At 41.7% G+C, this 18,878-nt stretch overlaps 1 protein-coding gene across 1 annotated transcript in view; it reads right to left on the bottom strand.

Annotated features, from left to right (window-relative positions):
• LOC117464591 (protocadherin-15-like) overlaps window positions 1-18,878 on the bottom strand; it is a 228,118-nt gene that overhangs the window by 155,322 nt on the left and 53,918 nt on the right. The window contains exons 3-4 of the mRNA XM_071206802.1: window positions 6,284-6,298; window positions 4,222-4,287 (exon numbers count right to left, since the gene is read on the bottom strand). Coding sequence (XP_071062903.1) covers window positions 4,222-4,287; window positions 6,284-6,298 — 81 coding nt within the window. The remainder of the gene's footprint in view (window positions 1-4,221; window positions 4,288-6,283; window positions 6,299-18,878) is intronic.

Genomic DNA, 18,878 nt, shown 5'->3' on the forward strand with positions numbered 1-18,878 from the left:
CATAAAATGATATGAATGTCACCAAAATAAATACAGATAATGTTCAGTTTCAAATTCACTATTGTTTTGTTTTAAGATTAAAAGTTTTAAAAAAGAAAGACATGTTCAAATAGTAGATGAATATTCAAGAAGTCTTTAAAAACATCACACTGATCATCAAAAGTTCATAAAATGCTCATGAATATTCCAAAATATTCTGAACTTGCCACAATCATCCAAAATTCATGAAATGCTCATAGTCATGAAAAGTTCATGAAATACTCATGCAAACTTTTTGGGGTTTTAATTATAATGTTGTGATTGGCTGGATCATGAAAAGTTCATAAATTGCTCATAAAAGTCTGTCATGAGCAAAACAGGAACTTTATATGAATGAACAATGTTCATAAAAATTTCATGAACTGCTCTTTAAAATGGTTCATGAGCATTTTAAGAATGTTGGTTCATGAACATGACAAGTGAACATATAATGAGTTGTTCATGAATGTTTCATGAGTGCTCATAAAGTCATGAACTCCATCTCGCAGGGGTAAGTAGCATCCTACAAATATCTGGGCATATGGATTGATGAAAAGATGGCCTTTGATGTTCATATTGGGAACCTACTGAGAAAACTTAGACCTAAACTGGGCTTTTTCTTTCGTTTAAAGAAATGTTTCCCGTCTGAAGCCAGGAAGAGAATTGTGCAGAGTTCCTTTCTGTCTGTATTAGACTATGGCGATGTGATCTATATGCATGCTTCTTCCTCCCTGCTTAAAAAGCTGGATTCTGCGTACTACTATACGTTTTGTAACGGGTGCAGGCTCTCGCACCCACCACTGCACTTTGTATCAGTCCTTAGGATGGTCCTCTCTGTACCAAAGAAGACAATCACACATGTTGATTTGTATCCTTAAGTCATTGCTAGGTAAGCTGCCCTTATATATCTCCAGACTTCTGTCCTTTTATACTTGCTTTTTTAATACCAGACGAGCAGCAAATGGAATGCTTTTAAATGTCCCTTTGATGCAGTCAGAGCTTGGTAAAGCTGCATTCTCCCACTATGCTCCCTTTTTATGGAATACGCTGCAAGTAAAACTTTGTCTAGAGGCACTTCCTACTGTAAATGCTTTTAAAGGTATGCTACGATTAGCCCTTCATGAAACATGTAACTGTTTTACCTGATGCTATTGCTGATGTGATTATGCTTCTTGCCACTGCACAAATGGCCTTCTGTATTTATATTTGAATTGTATGTTTTTTTTGTTTAATGCCCTTGTTTTATGTTGAAACTTGTTGTGTGCCGTGTTGGTCAGGACTCCCTGGAAGAAGAGATCTTGTATCTCAATGGGACATTCCTGGATAAATAAAGGATAAATAAAAATAAATAAATATGCCCATCTGAGTAGTCAGATGTTGTGCTCCCAGCAATAAGGTTTAACAGCAGCCCCAGACCTCTGATGAGTGCAGGTTGTGCCTGCAGCCAGAAATGATGATCTGTAGACCAGTGGTTCTCAAACTTTTTTCAATAATGTACCCTCTTTGAAAAAAAGATTCAGCCAAGTACCCCCTGATCAGCGCAAAAAAAATTGTTAGGGAAAAAATGCCTATATAAAGAGGTACAGTATACAGCGCTGCACCATCAGTGTCTGATTAAAACAACAATCTTGTAACTGAGAAACACTTAAATGCTACATTTCAAATGTTTACAATCCATCACTAAATTTATGGCAAACCAATTTTAACATCATGCAATAACACTGAGACGACATTAGTTGCATTGAACTGATCTTTTTAATAAGTTGTACTTACAATTTTGTGAGAAACATGGGCTTGGGATCTTTGTCATTCTGACAGGGAGGCAACTGCAGTTATTACATTTCGCGTTTTGAGATATGTGTAACTGTTAATATAAAACCCACACTGCTCAAACTTCGTTACTTTTCCTAAAATTAGTATATTTATTTATTTTGGGGCGTGGGGAATGAAGAGAAAAATATATATGAGCATTTTATGAGCATGGGATTTTGACCCCTCATATAAATATATGCATAATGCTAGGGTTAGTGTTAGGGTTAATGCTACACTTTGCGGCCACACGCCGTTGCCAAGCAATGCTTATTGTTTATGTCCTTTGATAAGCAGGCAGTCATATCTTTAATTAGAACTAGCTAGATCTGATAGATTTGGACATAAATGAGTGAAGTCTAACCGGACGCGAGAGAGAGATCAAATCAGCTGCTGCTGACGGAGAACACGCAGCTCTGCATGATCACAGCTCCGTCCGCTGTGACGGACCGTTGAGCGGAGCAAAATACACAAGAGTTAGACCTAACACACTTAGCTATTTCATCTACTCTGGAACTAGCTAAACTAGTTATACATATATTTATTCTTTACTGTCGGGTCACTTATTACAGGTTCAGCGAGTTTTTAATTTCATACAATTGGAGGTCTCTATCAACAAAACATTTAATTTTCTGTAAGTTTACTTTATCAGAAAGGGTCAATTAGACAGCGGTTTTATTTTCTATAATAATACAATTTTATAAATGTGGATAGCACGATATAACAAATGTAATGTCTGTCTAATTGACTCATTGCAGAAAAAGCATCTACATACTTTAATATTGTTTTATTGTTATTTGAAAAACGTTTGTGTCTTTCCCACTTCTAAAACCAAACAGCCCTCCCTGTGTCATTGTTACATAAGCTCTACACGTTTGATCATGCTTCTGAATCAATAAGAAGTGGATTAGTTACATAAAATAAAATGCATTTTCAATTTGTAGGGGCGATTTTATTCGTCTAAAACCCAAAACATTTGAAGCCAATAGTCAAGGTCATGGTAACAAAATAAAAACATAAAAGACTGGCAAAGTTATGGAAGTGTTAACAAAAATGTTCCACGATGACTCACGAGGAGACAACTAAAGCAGCGTCACTGTCGTGGCAGGTAATTACCAGTCCCAGCCGTGTGTGTGTACCCAGTAAACACTATTAAACACAGTAAAAATGAAAACAGGAGAAATAAGAGGAAGAATAACTTAATAGGATCCATTAAGACATAAACACAGCCATGTCAGCTGGGCTGGTTGAAGAAGCAGCTTTCCTCTCTCTCTGGTGTTGCTTTGCTAATCTCTTTCCATGTCAGTTAGGATTACAGTGATCAGGTCTCACAATTTAAAACTTCGCTGTAAAGCAGGCACGGCAAACATCAGGACAGGTTCCTGTTTATGAACGGTAATCTTTAAGCTGCAGATAAGAGGGTGATTTAACCACACTGACCAACATGTCTGTGTACATTTCCTCAATGCCAACAGAAGCCTTAATGCACCCCTGACTAAAGTAACTAATCAATTCAAATGTGATCCCGTTATCAATTACCTTCTAACTTCACAAACGATGAATACACAAAGCCTGCACACAAAAACACATTATATGATTTGGGGTTGTGTGTTTGTTAATATTTCTTTGTACAGACTTAATGGCACAGCCATCAAAGAAGGAGACACTAATTAGCAAAGACAGTCTTAAACAGTTTGAGCTATCTCTGGATACAAAAATACATTGATGATAGGTCCTTTGTTGGAGATGAAAGGTGTCTGAAAACGTTTAGGTGGCAGGAGATGAGAGGAGGAAGAGAAGAAGAAACTAAAAGATATAAAGCACACTTTGACAAAAAAACGAGTTATTGTTTGTTTCATCTGTGTAGGTATTTTGGGACAATTTCTGGTTAGGTGCAGTGACTTCCTGCCAAGCAACTAGTACACTTCAGGCATGGATTAACACAAATATATAACATGTAAATTAGTAACTATTTGAGATACTTTTAGGCATATTTTGTCATCTTCGGCAAGAGGTAGGCAAGTTATTCCACCTGATCCAGTCTTGAGGCTAAGCTAAGCTAACCTGCTGCTGCCTGTGGCTTCACATTTCGAATTCTGCAACACAAGCATGTACACACAGAAAGCCGCTCATATCTGGTTGTTGTTTATGCTCATGCACAGCGATTCAGCTCAAATTGAATGACCTAATGTCTTATCTCCTGGGACAGGGATCCAACCATGACACAGGCCCAATGAATATCAATGAGTGCAGGTTACACGCCATACCAATCAGCATCTGCTGCAAAGGTCAAAATCTTCTAACAGTGTTTGTCTTAAAAGCAAGAGTGACAGAGCTCCATTGAAATACATTTTCCAGCACAGAATAAAGAAGTAAAACAAATCAATACTTTACCGTTGGGGCTTTCTTCGTCAATGGCAACAATGGTAGCAGGAGGCCCCGATCGAGAAAGCTTACATTCTGGGGGGGGGGGAAAGGTAACATTTAGTCAACATTGTATTGTTAACATCTATATATCAGTTATAGAGCAGAGCACCTTAAACTGGCAAGCCCGAAGGTTGCAGTTCTTCTTGTCATTTGTTTTACCGGCCTCATGACTCATGGTATGTTGCCGGACTCCATGTTGACTGTTACCTTGGTGCCTGTCATTAAGGACAAAGCGGGCAAGGTAGGGAGCTTGGATAATTATAGACAAATTGCTCTAGCCAGTGTGTTATCCAAAATCCTGGAAATAATTTTGTTGGATAGATTATGTTCTTATTTATGTACCTCAGATAACCAGTTTGGCTTCAAGGTACTGAGCTATGCATCTATGCTTTGAAGGAAATGGTAGAAACATATAGAAGACAGAATTCCACTGTTCTGATTGATTTTATTGATGCCTCTAAGGCTTTTGACCGAGTTAACCATTATAAACTGTTTTGAAAATTGAGACAAAGGGGTGTGCCCAACAGTATAATTAGTATCCTGGCTTATTGGTGTAAGGTTTTAGCGCTAGTATCCTGTTAGTTGTTGTGTTTTTTAGTGTTTCTCTATCTGTCTTATGTTAATGACATTACTTGTGTTGGTTCGTCTTGTCTTGTCGTTATATCCATGCCTGTTTGCCAGAGATCTATGTTACATTACCGACTCCACTTCGAGCGATAGAATTACTAACAAAGAACTGCTAACAGAGCACTTATATACTAATAAAGGACTGGCTTATCTAAAGCCAGTTGAGTAGCACTTGAAATACTTGGCTCTATGAAACCTGATGTACTTCTGTTTTCTTCAAGGTTGTGTCCTCCTGGTCGAATGTACTTATTGTAAGTCGCTTTGGAAAAGCGTCAGCTAAATGCAATGTAATAATGTAATGTAGTAGAACCTAGTGATTATATGGAGAGTCCTAGTAGATCCTAGAAGTCATCATTGATAGCTTTGAGTTATTTACAATAAATAATATTAGAAAGCAACGGAATCAAGCATCTGAGTTCTTACGAGCCCATCATATCAATTGGTATGCCAACTAGAGCATGCGGATACAATGGGGGAATGCAGTCTCGGCGCAATTTGGTGTTGGTAATGGAGTACAGCAGGGAGGGCTCCTCTCAAAATGCCTTTTTAATATCTATATGAATGATCTAACAGATTATTTAAGTGGCTGTAAAACAGGATGTGTGATTGGTAATGTGATTGTGAACCATCTTATGTATGCCGATGATTTGGCTATTGTTTCTCCTAGCAGTGCTGGATTTCAACAGTTGCTAAATATATGTTCTGATTATGGTGTCGAATGTGATTTCCAATACAATCCTAAGAAGAGCGCTGTAATGAGGAGAACTAAATGTGTACAACTCAACGATGAAGAACACGGGTGATTACGGGGAAATATTTTAAAGTGGTTTCTTCTTTTAAAATAAGTGGCTGCTGCAATCACTCTGTCTGAAAGGGAGCCGCACAGTGTGGTGTATTTCTCTGAGAGTGTGGTTATGAGTGGCCGTAGCAAGTGACTAAAAGGAGTAAAGGTGAACCATCAGAGGAGTGTAGAACAGCAATGAGGGGAAAGTGGTTAGAGGAGGAGGCAAATGTTGAAGAAAAAGACAATGTTGTTTTAGAGGTAGTGACTAACACCATTTAAAGAAGCTGTAACAGAAGAAGTAAAAAAAAAAGTGGCTAAAAAATGCTTTGAGGATAAAGCAATACATACTTAGTTGATAATCTATAGCTTATTAACCTCATTCTTCTCTCTCAGGGAGAGGACAGGGGTTTGGTGGGGAAAGAGCAGAGAGATAATATAATTGGAGTGAAAACGGTGAGAGTGAATTGACAATGAGAGGAGACTAAAGCACCGTTTTTTCATCGGTAACGACAGCAGAAGCCTTCTAGAGCCATCTCTGCGGGGTGAGCGGGGGTTAATAAAGCAGCACAGTGACTGAACACACAGTTAGCAGAAGAAGAGAGAGGAGATAGTTCTTACCCTCATACTGCCAGTCTGCAGTTTGAGAAATCCCACCAGGAAGGAGAGAAGAAGATGAGGTAGGAAACGACCATAGGAAGAAGAAAAAAGCAGAGGAGAAAATCATGAAAGAGAAGAATTATCCATTAGAGTAGAGCAAAACATTTTGACGAAATAATGTACAAGTGAATAAGAAATGTGCTGTGAGGTGTGCATGTTTGCAGGTGCAGTATACACATGTTAATGTATTTATCTCTTGAAGCTTTTCCACCTGCATTAACAGCCACCCTGTACTACTGTATTAACCCAAGCTGAAGGCCCTGAAATGGTCCCATTCAGAGGGGGAGAAAAAGAACATTGGAGGATGCTCCTTTATCTCTCTGCCAGAAAACAGAAAAGTACAAGAACACCCTCATTCACCACACTGGGCAAAGTTATTGTACAGCTCTCGAGGATAGCTGAGGGGAAAATCCCACAGGGAGTCTGGAAGACAGATATCTGCTCACCGAGAAAATAGACTTCAAGACACAATAATCACACTTTCCCTCACTCTGTCTCCCTTCCTCTTAAAGGGTGGCAATCCTCATGACACACATTTTTAAATAATTATCATCCGATAAAACAGACCAGTCTCTGCCAGTCTTTTTTTTTTTTTTTTTAATCCGATGACGTTATCAGTGATTTTAAGCTGATTAATTACCGAAATAACATCAACCCTGTGGGCGGCGCCATTTTGACGAGTCACATGATTTATTTTACCGGAAGTGACATGAACTATGCGTTTGGTGTCGAGGACAAATTGACGTATGTGCTTTGTTCATGTTGTTTACTCTAGTTACTCTCACAATTCTATTGAAATATGCCTCATTGTATCGCGAAACATTGCCACAATTCGGATAGGAACAATCCACGGAATGCACAGGCGCATGTATGCAGCGAACATATCAAGTTTCCGGACGACTACTCTGAGAGTATGATGAAACATAAAATGGGATTTATTAATCAACCATTACTTAATGGAGATGCAGTGCACTGCCAATGCCAGCCAGCGTAAGCACATTACGCAGCAGACTTTTCTTATTGTATACTATGTAAGGAAGCAGGAATTGCAGTACCCAGAGCGCACGGAGCACAGAGCGGACAGCAGATAACGGAATTGCAGTTTTATTGCTTATAGATTATCAAAACATTTCAAAGGGGACACAGTCACATTGGATATTAACCTATGGATTAACTACATCATCGTTTTTATCGTTGTAATGCCATTGAAGACCAGTTTAGACCAGGCAAAGACGAAGGTAAGCCATGTTAGCCTAGCGCATGTTAGTACCTAGCGCCACTTGTTTTGATGTACGTTTGTGTTGATAACGGTTGTATCTTTCAGTGTTCAGGTGAGCACCGTTAGATTCTGTGTCTTTACGATCATAAACGATGTGTTGGATGTGCAGCTAGGATAAGTAATAAGGGAGCTAGGGGTGATTTTCGGTGCAGTAATAGGTTAGCATGTTTTGCTCGGGGCTAATTCAGAGGCTCACTGTTAGCATTGTGTGTTTTTTTTGAAGAAAAAAATGAAAAAGATCAGTTAAATTAGTTTTTTTCATGTTATATGGATATACAATATTCATAGTTTATTAAATATTAAGGTTCCTTAGACGTTGTTTCCTGCAAATGACGCGATTTCGGCCCCGGAACCGGGTCCGGGGGGGCCTAAGAGGATAACAGAGTATGTTTTTTATTTTTTTTACAGTTGTATTTGGATGAATGAATACCTATAGTGATAATTCAAAGTAATACAATGATTTTTACAGTGAAAAAGGTCAAATGGAACTGATGGTTCTCAAATTACCCAGAGGTGAGTCCGCCTGGACTTTATTTTTCTAAACTTCTTCCTCGGCTGACGAGACCGAACTCAAATATTTTAGATTTTATTGATCTGTGTGAATCTTTGCTGTACTGTTTTTTCCCTGTTGCTGCTTTGTACAACTGAATTTCCCCTCGGGGATTAATAAAGGTTAATCTTATCTTATCTTAACTTACTCCTCCATGTTTTCGTCGAATGAGCTGTTCGTGTGTTTACAAAGTGAACGCATAGATGACGTCACGACCTAGTTTTTCGGATCATGTGACTACTGAAAATGGCCAAAATAGCAGCTGCCTGACGGAATATACAGGTTTTGATAAAAAAGAGCTATAAAATCATTATTTACCGGGGAATACCGCTGATTTCTTCAGGGTATGGTTTAAACATAATGTTTCACTAAATACTGAAGTTTTTATTAACTATCTAATGACTGGAGCCTTCCTTTAAACATTACAACTGTGTGACATCATAGATTATCTCAGGATTCATTGGTGTCGTGTCTTGTTTCTTGCTATGGGAGACAGTATTGAGTTTTCCCAAATACAGATTAAACTGTCCAAGGGTTCATAATGAGCTTATCCTATTAGAAAAAAAACGATTGGTTTTGTAATTGTTCACTCTGAAAAGGAGTCAACGATTGCTTTCTTAGCCAACAGGCAAAAAATGATCCTAAAACCAAGGAAGGTACTTGTCCACACATGCATGTGTTGTGCACATCTATGATATGTGCTGATGTGTTGCAAATATGGCAAGTATTTTATTTTATTTGGTTTTTTTTAGACCCTCAGGCTTTAATCATGTGTATTTTCTCCATTCCTGTTCATGTGTCTTCTCGCAATTATCACTGGCCCCGTGTATCTCCTAATCGATATAACCGGCCTGCTCTCGTCTATCCCACATGCTCTGAGATCCAACAGCTAGTTGCAGGTGTCCTGTGGAACTGCCAGTCAGCTGTTCCTAAGGCTGACTTCATCTCTGGCTACGCTTCCCTGCAGTCTCTGGATTTCCTTGCTCTCACTGAGACGTGGATTACTCCATCCAACACATCCACCCCAGCAGCTCTCTCCACAGCATATTCCTTCTCCCATACACCCAGACCCACTGGCAGAGGAGGTGGCACTGGTCTCCTGCTCTCTCCCAAATGGAGCTTTTCCCTCTTCAAGCTACCTAACTTCACTCCTTCCACCTTTGAATTTGATGCCGTCACAGTAACCCATCCTATACAATTAACCATTGTTGTTCTCTACCGTCCACCAGGCGACTTGGGGGACTTCTTGGAGGAATTACATAATCTCCTCTCACACATCCCTGAAACTGGCCCTCCCGCTGTACTTCTCGGAGACTTCAACCTCCAGGGAAGGGAAGATAGACAAACTAACATCTCTGTTAATCACCTTTGCCTTCTCACTGTCTCCATCCCCACCAACTCATAAAGCTGGCAATGTCCTTGATCTCATATTCTCAAGGAACAGCACTACTTCTAACTTCTCTGTAAACCCGCTTCACACATCCGATCACTTCTTCATTTCATTCTCTCTACCCCTTTCCAAACATAACAAACTAATCTCTTCTCATCCTGCACCTGTACGCCGTAACCTCCGTTCCCTCTCCCCCTCTACCTTTGCCTCATCGGTGCTCTCAGCCCTCCCTTCCTCTGACTCGTTCCAACTTCTGCCTCCAACAACTGCTTCAGAAACTCTCCTCTCTACTCTCTCATCCTCTCTGGACTCTCTCTGTCCTCTCACATCTCGGCAGGCTCGTCAGTCCCCTCCTGCTCCCTGGCTAAATGATGCACTGCGTGCTAATAGAACCATCCTTCGGGCAGCAGAGCGGAAATGGTGGAAATCCAAACACCATGATGACCTCCTAACCTATCAGGCTCTCAGGCAAAAGCACTTTCTTTCAAGATAAGATCCAATCTTCCTATTCCAATCCCAAACAAATATTTTCCATCTTCTCCACCCTCTTGGACCCCACCAAAGCCCCTTCCCCCTCCTCCCTTCTTCCAAGCGACTTTGTTATCTACTTTGAAAAAAAGGTTGATGAAATTCGCTCTTCTTTTTCTGACTCACCTTTACTCACCGCTGGGTCACCAGACCCTCCTTTCACCCACACACTAACCTCCTTTTCCCCTCTCTCTCCAAGTGAGGTTCTTACCCTCATTACCTCTGCCCGTCCTACCACCTGTCCTCTGGATCCTATCCCCTCAAACCTCCTTCAGACTATCGCTCCTGATATTCTACCGTTTCTGACCCATTTCATCAACACTTCTCTAACTTCTGGTCACTTTCCAAACAGTCTCAAGGAGGCAAGAGTAAACCCTCTCCTAAAGAAACCCACTCTCAACCCGTCTGATGTTATAAACTACAGGCCTGTCTCTATCCTCCCGATCCTGTCTAAAACACTTGAACGCTCTGTCTTTAAACAACTCTCCTGTTATCTCCATCAGAACAACCTTCTGGATCCGGACCAGTCTGGTTTCAAGGCAGGTCACTCCACAGAAACTGCCCTCCTTGCTGTTTCTGAGGAACTGCACACTGCTAAAGCAGCCTCCCGCTCATCTGTCATCATCCTTCTGGACCTGTCTGCTGCATTCAACACGGTGAATCATCAGATCCTCCTTCGCACTCTCCAAGAACTTGGAGTTTCAGGCTCTGCACTTTCCCTCCTCACCTCATACCTCAAAGACCGTACCTACAGGGTAACTTGGAGAGGGTCCGAGTCCGACCCTTGTCAATTAACTACAGGGGTCCCTCAGGGCTCTGTTCTTGGTCCCCTCCTCTTCTCCTTGTACACAAACTCGCTCGGATCAGTCATTAGCCCGCATGGTTTTTCATACCACTGCTACACTGACGACACCCAATTAATTCTGTCTTTTCCCCGCTCAGAGACCCAGGTCGTCGCACGCATCTCTGCTTGTCTAGCTGACATCTCTCAGTGGATGTCTGCTCACCACCTCAAGCTCAACCTTGACAAGACTGAACTGCTTTTCCTTCCGGGAAAAGATTGCCCCACTCTTGACCTAACAATCAACATCGGCACCTCTGTTGTTTCCCCGACTCAGACTGCAAGGAATCTGGGTGTGACCCGAGATAACAACCTGTCCTTCACTGCAAACATCGCTGCTACAACCCGCTGCTGCAGATACATGCTTTACAACATCAGGAGGATACGTCCCCAGCTGACCTAGAAAGCGACGCAGGTTCTGGTCCAGGCTCTCGTCATCTCACGCCTAGACTACTGCAACTCCCTCCTGGCTGGTCTACCTGCATGTGCCATCCGACCTCTGCAGCTCATCCAGAATGCAGCGGCTCGTCTGGTCTTCAACCTTCCTAAATTCTCCCACACCACGCCGCTCCTCCGCTCCCTTCACTGGCTTCCGGTAACTGCTAGAATCCACTTCAAGACACTGGTACTTGCGTACCATGCTGCGAATAGATCTAACCCTTCCTACATCCAGGACATGGTTAAACTGTACACCCCAGCACGTGCACTCCGCTCTGCATCAGCCAAACGGCTCGCTGCACCCGCACTGCGAGGGGGACCCAAGTTCCCATCAGGAAAAACACGTGGGTTTGCTATCCTGGCTCCAAAATGGTGGAATGAGCTCCTCATTGAAATCAGGACAGCAGATAGCCTGCACATCTTCCGGCGCAGACTGAAAGCTCATCTCTTTCGACTCCACTTCGAGCGATAGAATTACTAACAAAGAACTGCTAACAAAGCACTTATATACTAATAAATGACTGACTTATCTATAGCCAGTTGAGTAGCACTTGAAATGTGTTAGCTCTATGAAACCTGATGTACTTATATGATTCTGTTTTCTTCAAGGTTGTATCTTCCTGGTTGAATGTACTTATTGTAAGTCGCTTTGGATAAAAGCGAATGCAATGTAATGTAAAAACAATGTTCATTATCCTGCCATTTCATAACCAGTGTAGTTTGTGTCCTTGCTTACCTATTAGCTAGCATGCTACTTTACATTTGGTGTTGCCAATGCAAAACGCTTCCATAAACTTTAAATGTGCACCAAAAATACATGTATACTGTTTTTGACAAACAGATACACAACAGACAATTTATTTCAAAGAGCAAGAGGTTGTTTGTATTGTATGAAAACTATTCTTTGAGAGACTGGATTGTATTTTCTGCAATAGTATAAGATCAAAAGATACTCAAATTCCATGACAGGATTTCCCAGCAGCGACATGATGATGACCAAAATGACAATTGCTTGCCATCTGCTAACTGAATTCTCTCCAGCGGGTTGAATTATTTCATTATTTAAGCTCAATGGTCATGAGGTCCATGCTGTCCCTGTAGTTCCACATCTCTGTACAGGTGCCCTGACCAATGTGCACCCTCATTATCTTTCCAGCCACATACACGGCATGATTGCTTTTGCCTTCGTCCACCATCCAAGGTCTCTGTGATGTGAGCGAGAATTTTACCCGTTACCCTTTTAGGGATTTTCTATGGGTGCATCTCCGGTTAGCAATGCAGAAAGATCCAAGAGGCATGGAACAATAGTCACTAGTTACATCAGACTCTACCAGCTGGCCTGTGGGTGTGTGTATGCGTGTTGTGTGTGTGTGTGTGAACAGCAGATGACAGATGTGTATCCCCTGCTTGACTGCCTTTTTATCCTTCAGTGTAAGCTGATGCTCATCATTTATTACTAAGCAGCCATTTGTTCTCTATGGGGCATCTCTGTCTCTCTTTCACCTCTCGGTTTCTTCCCTCCTCTGTCTCTTCTCATCTGCCTCCTTCCCTCTACTTGTCAGTCTGCTTTCCCCCTCACATGATAAGAATGAAATGGGATGAAACAGTAAACAGTCTGGGTTTTAACCTAAACTGACAGATGAACACCATGAGATTTCAAATTGAAATGAGCTAAAGCTTTTTAAATCTGTACACCCGGAACGAATAGGTAAGCTTCATTTAAAGTCTAATTTGTAACTGTCTAGGATTAATTTGAAGAAATCGTTGCCACCTCTTTCAAGTTAAATCTTGAAAAAGATATCCCAGAAACAGCCTTGTAGTCCTGTTTCTACACGAACCACTATTGCGCTAAGCATGTTGTAACTTCCGGTTGTTGTTGTTGTTGTTATTATCTCTGGGTATCCCGTGTGCCTGTTCTGTTGCTGATAGCTTATTATCTTAACTTAATCGATCGTTTTAAAACTCTTGATCACGGCAACTGCCTGACGTTGTAATCACACGTTACTACAGCTTAAACACTCACAACTCTCCTTCTCTTAGCGACTGTAACTCCACAGTGGCCTACACTCTTTTCGGGGTTTGCTAACGGTAGCTACTTTAGCTTGATAGCTAGCCATGGCTCTTTCCCCACCCTCGGGTGTTATTTCCTGCTCTAACTGTCTCATGTTTGGTTACTTCCCTACCTCCTTTACTGGTACTGATACACGTGTTAAATGTAGTATAGTTGTTAGGTTGGAGGCGGGAATCATAGCCATAGAAGCCCGGCTCCGCATCTTAGAAAGTAACTCAGCTACAGTAAAGCCCATGTTAGCCAGTGCGGACCGGCAAAAGGTAGCTCCTCTTAGCCGTCCCCCGGCAACTCCCGAGCAGCAGGGAGGCTGGGTGACTGTTCAGAAGGGGCATAACGCGAAACCCGCAGGTCCCCACCAACCCGTTCACGTATCTAACGGCCCGTCCACACAGCGGCGTGCGTTGACGGTTGGCGGCGGGCGTGTCTGAAACTCGACCAACAACCAATCACATGAATCTCCCGCCCCTGACACACAAGCAGCGGTTTGATTGGCTAGAGCTTGTACTGGCATATGATTCGATTGGCTGACGCTTCTGCCGAGGCGTCAAAAGTTGAACATTGCTCAACTTTTGCAGCGAGCCACGCCAGCAACGCTCCGCGTCGCTTCCCACGATGCAGTTCGGCTAAAAGTGACGTCACCCCATTCAAAGTGAATGGGCAGAAGCGTTGGAAGCTTAAACGCACGCCGCTGTGTGGACGGGCCGTAACGGAGCGTCCACACTACAGCTTCAAAAAAAGCTTGGAGCTGGGCGTGTCTGAAGCTTGGGGATTTTATTCAAGCAACGCGACCAACAACCAATCACATGAATCTCCCGCCCCCGACATACAAAGCAAAAAACCCCGGGGATTTTATGGGAGCAATATATATATAAACTCCCCAAACAGGCGAAAACCTACCAGTTTCACCCACTGTCTCTGCCACCTCCCTCCATGCCTGGTCCCTCCGGTTTGTATTCCGGTAGGTGAAGAGGGTCTGGTCATACAAAACCGGGTGATTTGCTACAGCGATAATTAGTTTCTCCTCCATCTTATTTTGAAATATAGAAATGAACTGCGGGATATCTCTCCCAGCTTAGACGCGGTTTGATTGGCTACGGCTTGAGCTGTCAGATTTTCCGAAACGGGATTTGATTGGCTGGCGCTGGCTACTCCGGCGTCTCCGGCGGAGACGGACCGCTATGCTACCCACAATTCAGTTCGGCGAAAAAGCGAGGCAACGTGAGGTCACCCCATTCAAAGTGAATGGGCAGATTGAAGCTGTCGACGCTGTAGTGTGGACGGGCCGTAACAGATATTCCCCACTCAGCGAGACACCCGCTGAGAAGCCAACTCTGGTTATTGGTAGCTCTATTATGAGACACGTGAATTTAGAGACTGAAGCCTCCACAGCCACATGCATTCCGGGGGCCAGAGCGGGCGACGTTGAGGCGCATCTTAAACTGCTGGCTAAAATTAAACGTAAATACAGTAGGATTGTTATTCACGTCGGTGGTAATGATGTTCGTTTACACCAATCAGAATGCACCAAACTTAATGTGGAGTCGGTGTGTAGTTATGCTAAAACAATGTCGGACACCGTAATCTTCTCTGGTCCCCTCCCCAATCTGATCAATGATGACATGTATAGCCGCATATCATCATTTCAGCGCTGGTTGTCTTGGTGGTGCCCAGCAAACAATGTGGGCTTCGTAAATAATTGGACAGCCTTCTGGGGAAAACCTGGTCTGATTAAGAGAGACGGCATTCATTCTACTTTGGATGGCGCAGATCTCATTTCGGCAAACATTTCAGGGCTTTGTGGACTTAATCCATGACAAACTGGAGTTGAGACCAGGAGGCGGAGTCGTAGTCTTATACGCTTCTCTGCGCTCTCTCCTAGGCAGTCATCCATAGGAATCCCGAACCCAATAAAATACCCAATATTAGCGGTGTGTGTGTGTCTGCCCAAGGACAATTTAAGGTAAAACCTAATAGAGGTGTCATACATAATAACCTAATAAAAGTAAATGTAACAACTACTACAGTGCAACAAAACAGGAAGATTAAATGTGGTCTCTTAAACATAAGATCTCTAGCATCTAAAGCAATATTGGTAAATGATTTAATATCAGATTATAATATTGATATATGCTGTCTCACTGAAACTTGGTTGAGACATGAAGAATATGTCAGCATAAATGAGGCCACTCCACCCAGCCATATCAACACTCATATTGCTCGAGGCACGGGCCGAGGAGGTGGAGTTGCAGCAATCTTTGACTCAAGTTTACTTATCAATACTAAACCAAAATTAAATTATACCTCCTTTGAAAGCCTCGTTTTTAGTCTTACGCATCCAACCTGGAAAACTTTGCAGCCAATCTTATTTGTTACAGTGTACCGTGCACCAGGTCCTTATTCAGAATTCTTATGAGAATTCTCTGAGTTTTTATCAACTTTGGTACTTAAAACAGACAAAGTAATTATCGTAGGTGACTTTAATATTCATGTTGACAATGATAAAAATAGCCTTACTGTTGCATTTAACTCTATATTAGATTATGTTGGTTTCTGTCAGAGTCAGTAGCGTGGCGTGGGAAAAAAATTAAGGGAAGCCAATAATACGTCCTTTCTTTTGGGTCGGGGGTGTGGTGGGTGGTCAATGTAATAACGTAACCAGATGAGTGATTACAGTACCCGGTATCATTTTACACACATGTGTATCAGATGCAGGACTTACACACGCCTGTTATCTAACCGACAGGTCCGCACGCACTCTCCAGCCGAAACTCTAATAAGCATTCATTCACAAACTAAATCAGGAGACATTTAACGTTTTACGTCCGATTCGCTCCTTTTTTCCTCGCTGTACACAGCTCCAGTTTGGGCATCGGCCTGTCATCAGATTGTATTTGTTGTTGCTGCTGTAGCGGAAGTTTAGTACAATTATTTTTGATGAAATACTCCAAATCTCCACCCTCCATAATTGCACTTGCTTCAGTTGCTTGCTACTTTCTAACGGCGGTGAGAGTGATGCTGTGACGCTATCTATCTTCTATCGATTAGATTTATGATTCGAAAACTATAAAAGTAGGGTAGACATGTGGATATTATCCGACTGAACAAAACTTGCATTTATCTAACAGGTTCGTTTTCCACTGACCTTATTTCGAGCTATTTTCCTAAATCCTATGGAGAAATCCCATTGCTTTTTTGTCGAGGGAAACCGAGAGCAGCTTACTTCCGGATTTTAGGACGCGTCACTGCAACACTAGGTTGATGCGATTTGATTGGATTGTGAGGCAAGGGAAGCCAGCCGCCTCTGGCTTCCCTTGGCATTGCCCTGACCAATCACAGGTTGGCAGGGGCATCACGTGAGCCTCATCTGATTGGTCAATCCCTCCATTTTTTTTCACCAAGGGAAGCCAGATTCGGCTGGCCTCCTCTCGCAACAGTGAGTGCAATCTACTGTTTCACCATAACATCTAGAGGGGCGCTGTTTGTTTCACTCTTTGTAAAATACTCAATGAGAATGGGGGAGAGACGGGCCGGCAGCAACACACAACAAAGGAGAATTATCGAAACAAAACAAAGTGTTTTTATTTATTTATTTAAATGATAACTACAATCCGAAAAAACAGGGGAAGCCTGGCTTCCCTTGGCCTCCGGGAGAAAACGCCACTGGTCAGAGTGTACATAAACCAACCCACTGCTATAATCACACTCTCGACCTTGTTCTGATTTATGGTATTAAAATTGAGCAACTATTAGTCGAACCGCATAATCCTGCTTTATCCGACCATTTCTTAGTAACTTTTGAAGTACTATTACGAGACTACAAAGCATTAGTCAAAAGCTCTTGCAGCATCTGTTAGTGCTATAGCCAAATTTAAGGAAGAGATTCCACCAATACTTAACTCGATAGCATGTCTGCATGTAAGGGAGAAAACTTATACAAAATGTACACCACCCCAAATTGATCATGTTGTTGATAGTGCTATAGATGCGCTGCTAATAAAATTAGACTCTGTTGCTCCTTTGAAAAAGAGGAAAATAAAACAACATAGATTAGCTCCATGGCATAATGCCGAAACCCACAAAAATAAAGCAAAAGTCGAGACAACTTGAAAGGATATGGCGTTCCACTAAACTTGAAGAATCTCGTTTAATTTGGCATATTACTCTCAATGAATATAAGAAAGCACTGCGTAAAGCGAGAGCAGCCTACTACTCTTCATTAATAGATGAGAATAAGAATAATGCAATATTTCTTTTCAGCACTGTAGCCAGGCTGACAGAGAGCCACAGCTCGATTGAGCCTTCTATTCCCATAGCACTCAGTAGTAATGATTTTATGTGCTTTTCTAACGATAAAATTGTTACTCTTAGAAACAAAATTAATGACCTCTTGCCTTTGACCAGTATAGTGTTATCAACAGCTCCCGGAAACGTAAGTTCTAATATTACACTAGATAGTATACCAGAATGCTTTTCAGCCATTAACCTTGAACAATTAAATTCAATGATTCTCTCTTCTAAACCATCAACGTGCATGTTAGACCCAATTCCAACTAAGCTGTTGAAGGAAGTTTTTCCATTAATTAGCACTTCTTTATTAAATATTATGAATATGTCTTTATTATCAGGCTATGTTCCACAATCATTCAAAGTAGCAGTGATAAAACCGCTTCTTAAAAAGCACAACCTCGATCAAGAGGTTTTAGCCAACTATAGACCTATTTCTAATCTTCCGTTCCTCTCAAAAATTCTTGAGAAAGCGGTCGCAAAACAGTTGTGTGATTACTTAAAAAACAATGATTTATCTGAAGACTTTCAGTCTGGCTTTAGAACACATCATAGCACAGAGACAGCTCTGGTTAAAGTCACAAATGATATTCTAATAGCCTCAGACAAGGGACTTGTCTCTATTCTTGTTTTGCTCGATCTCAGTGCTACATTTGATACTATCGACTATGATATCCTATTGAGTGCCACAGGGCTCAGTGCTCGGACCTATTTTGTTCACATTATATATGCTTCCGTTAGGCAATATTATAAGGAATCATTCTGTAAACGTTCATTGTTATGCGGATGATACTCAACTATATTTATCAATCAAGCCTGATGAAATTAATCATCTAAATAAAATTCAAGACTGCCTTAAGGACTTAAAAACGTGGATGACCTTAAACTTTTTGATGTTAAACACGACCAAAACTGAAGTTATTGTACTTGGCCCGAAGAATCTACGAAACAAATTAGCTAAAGATATACTAACTATGGATGGCATTAATTTGGCCTCCAGTGAGACTGTAAGGAATCTTGGTGTTATATTTGATCAGGATTCATCCTTTAACGCCCACATAAAATCAATTTCAAGGACCGCCTACTTCCATCTACGTAACATTGCAAAAATCAGGCATATCTTGCCTCAAAACGATGCAGAGAAATTAGTCCATGCATTTGTTACTTCAAGGCTG

Source organism: Pseudochaenichthys georgianus, chromosome 19, assembly GCF_902827115.2.
Source record: "Pseudochaenichthys georgianus chromosome 19, fPseGeo1.2, whole genome shotgun sequence".
Classification (NCBI taxonomy): Eukaryota; Metazoa; Chordata; class Actinopteri; order Perciformes; family Channichthyidae; genus Pseudochaenichthys; species Pseudochaenichthys georgianus.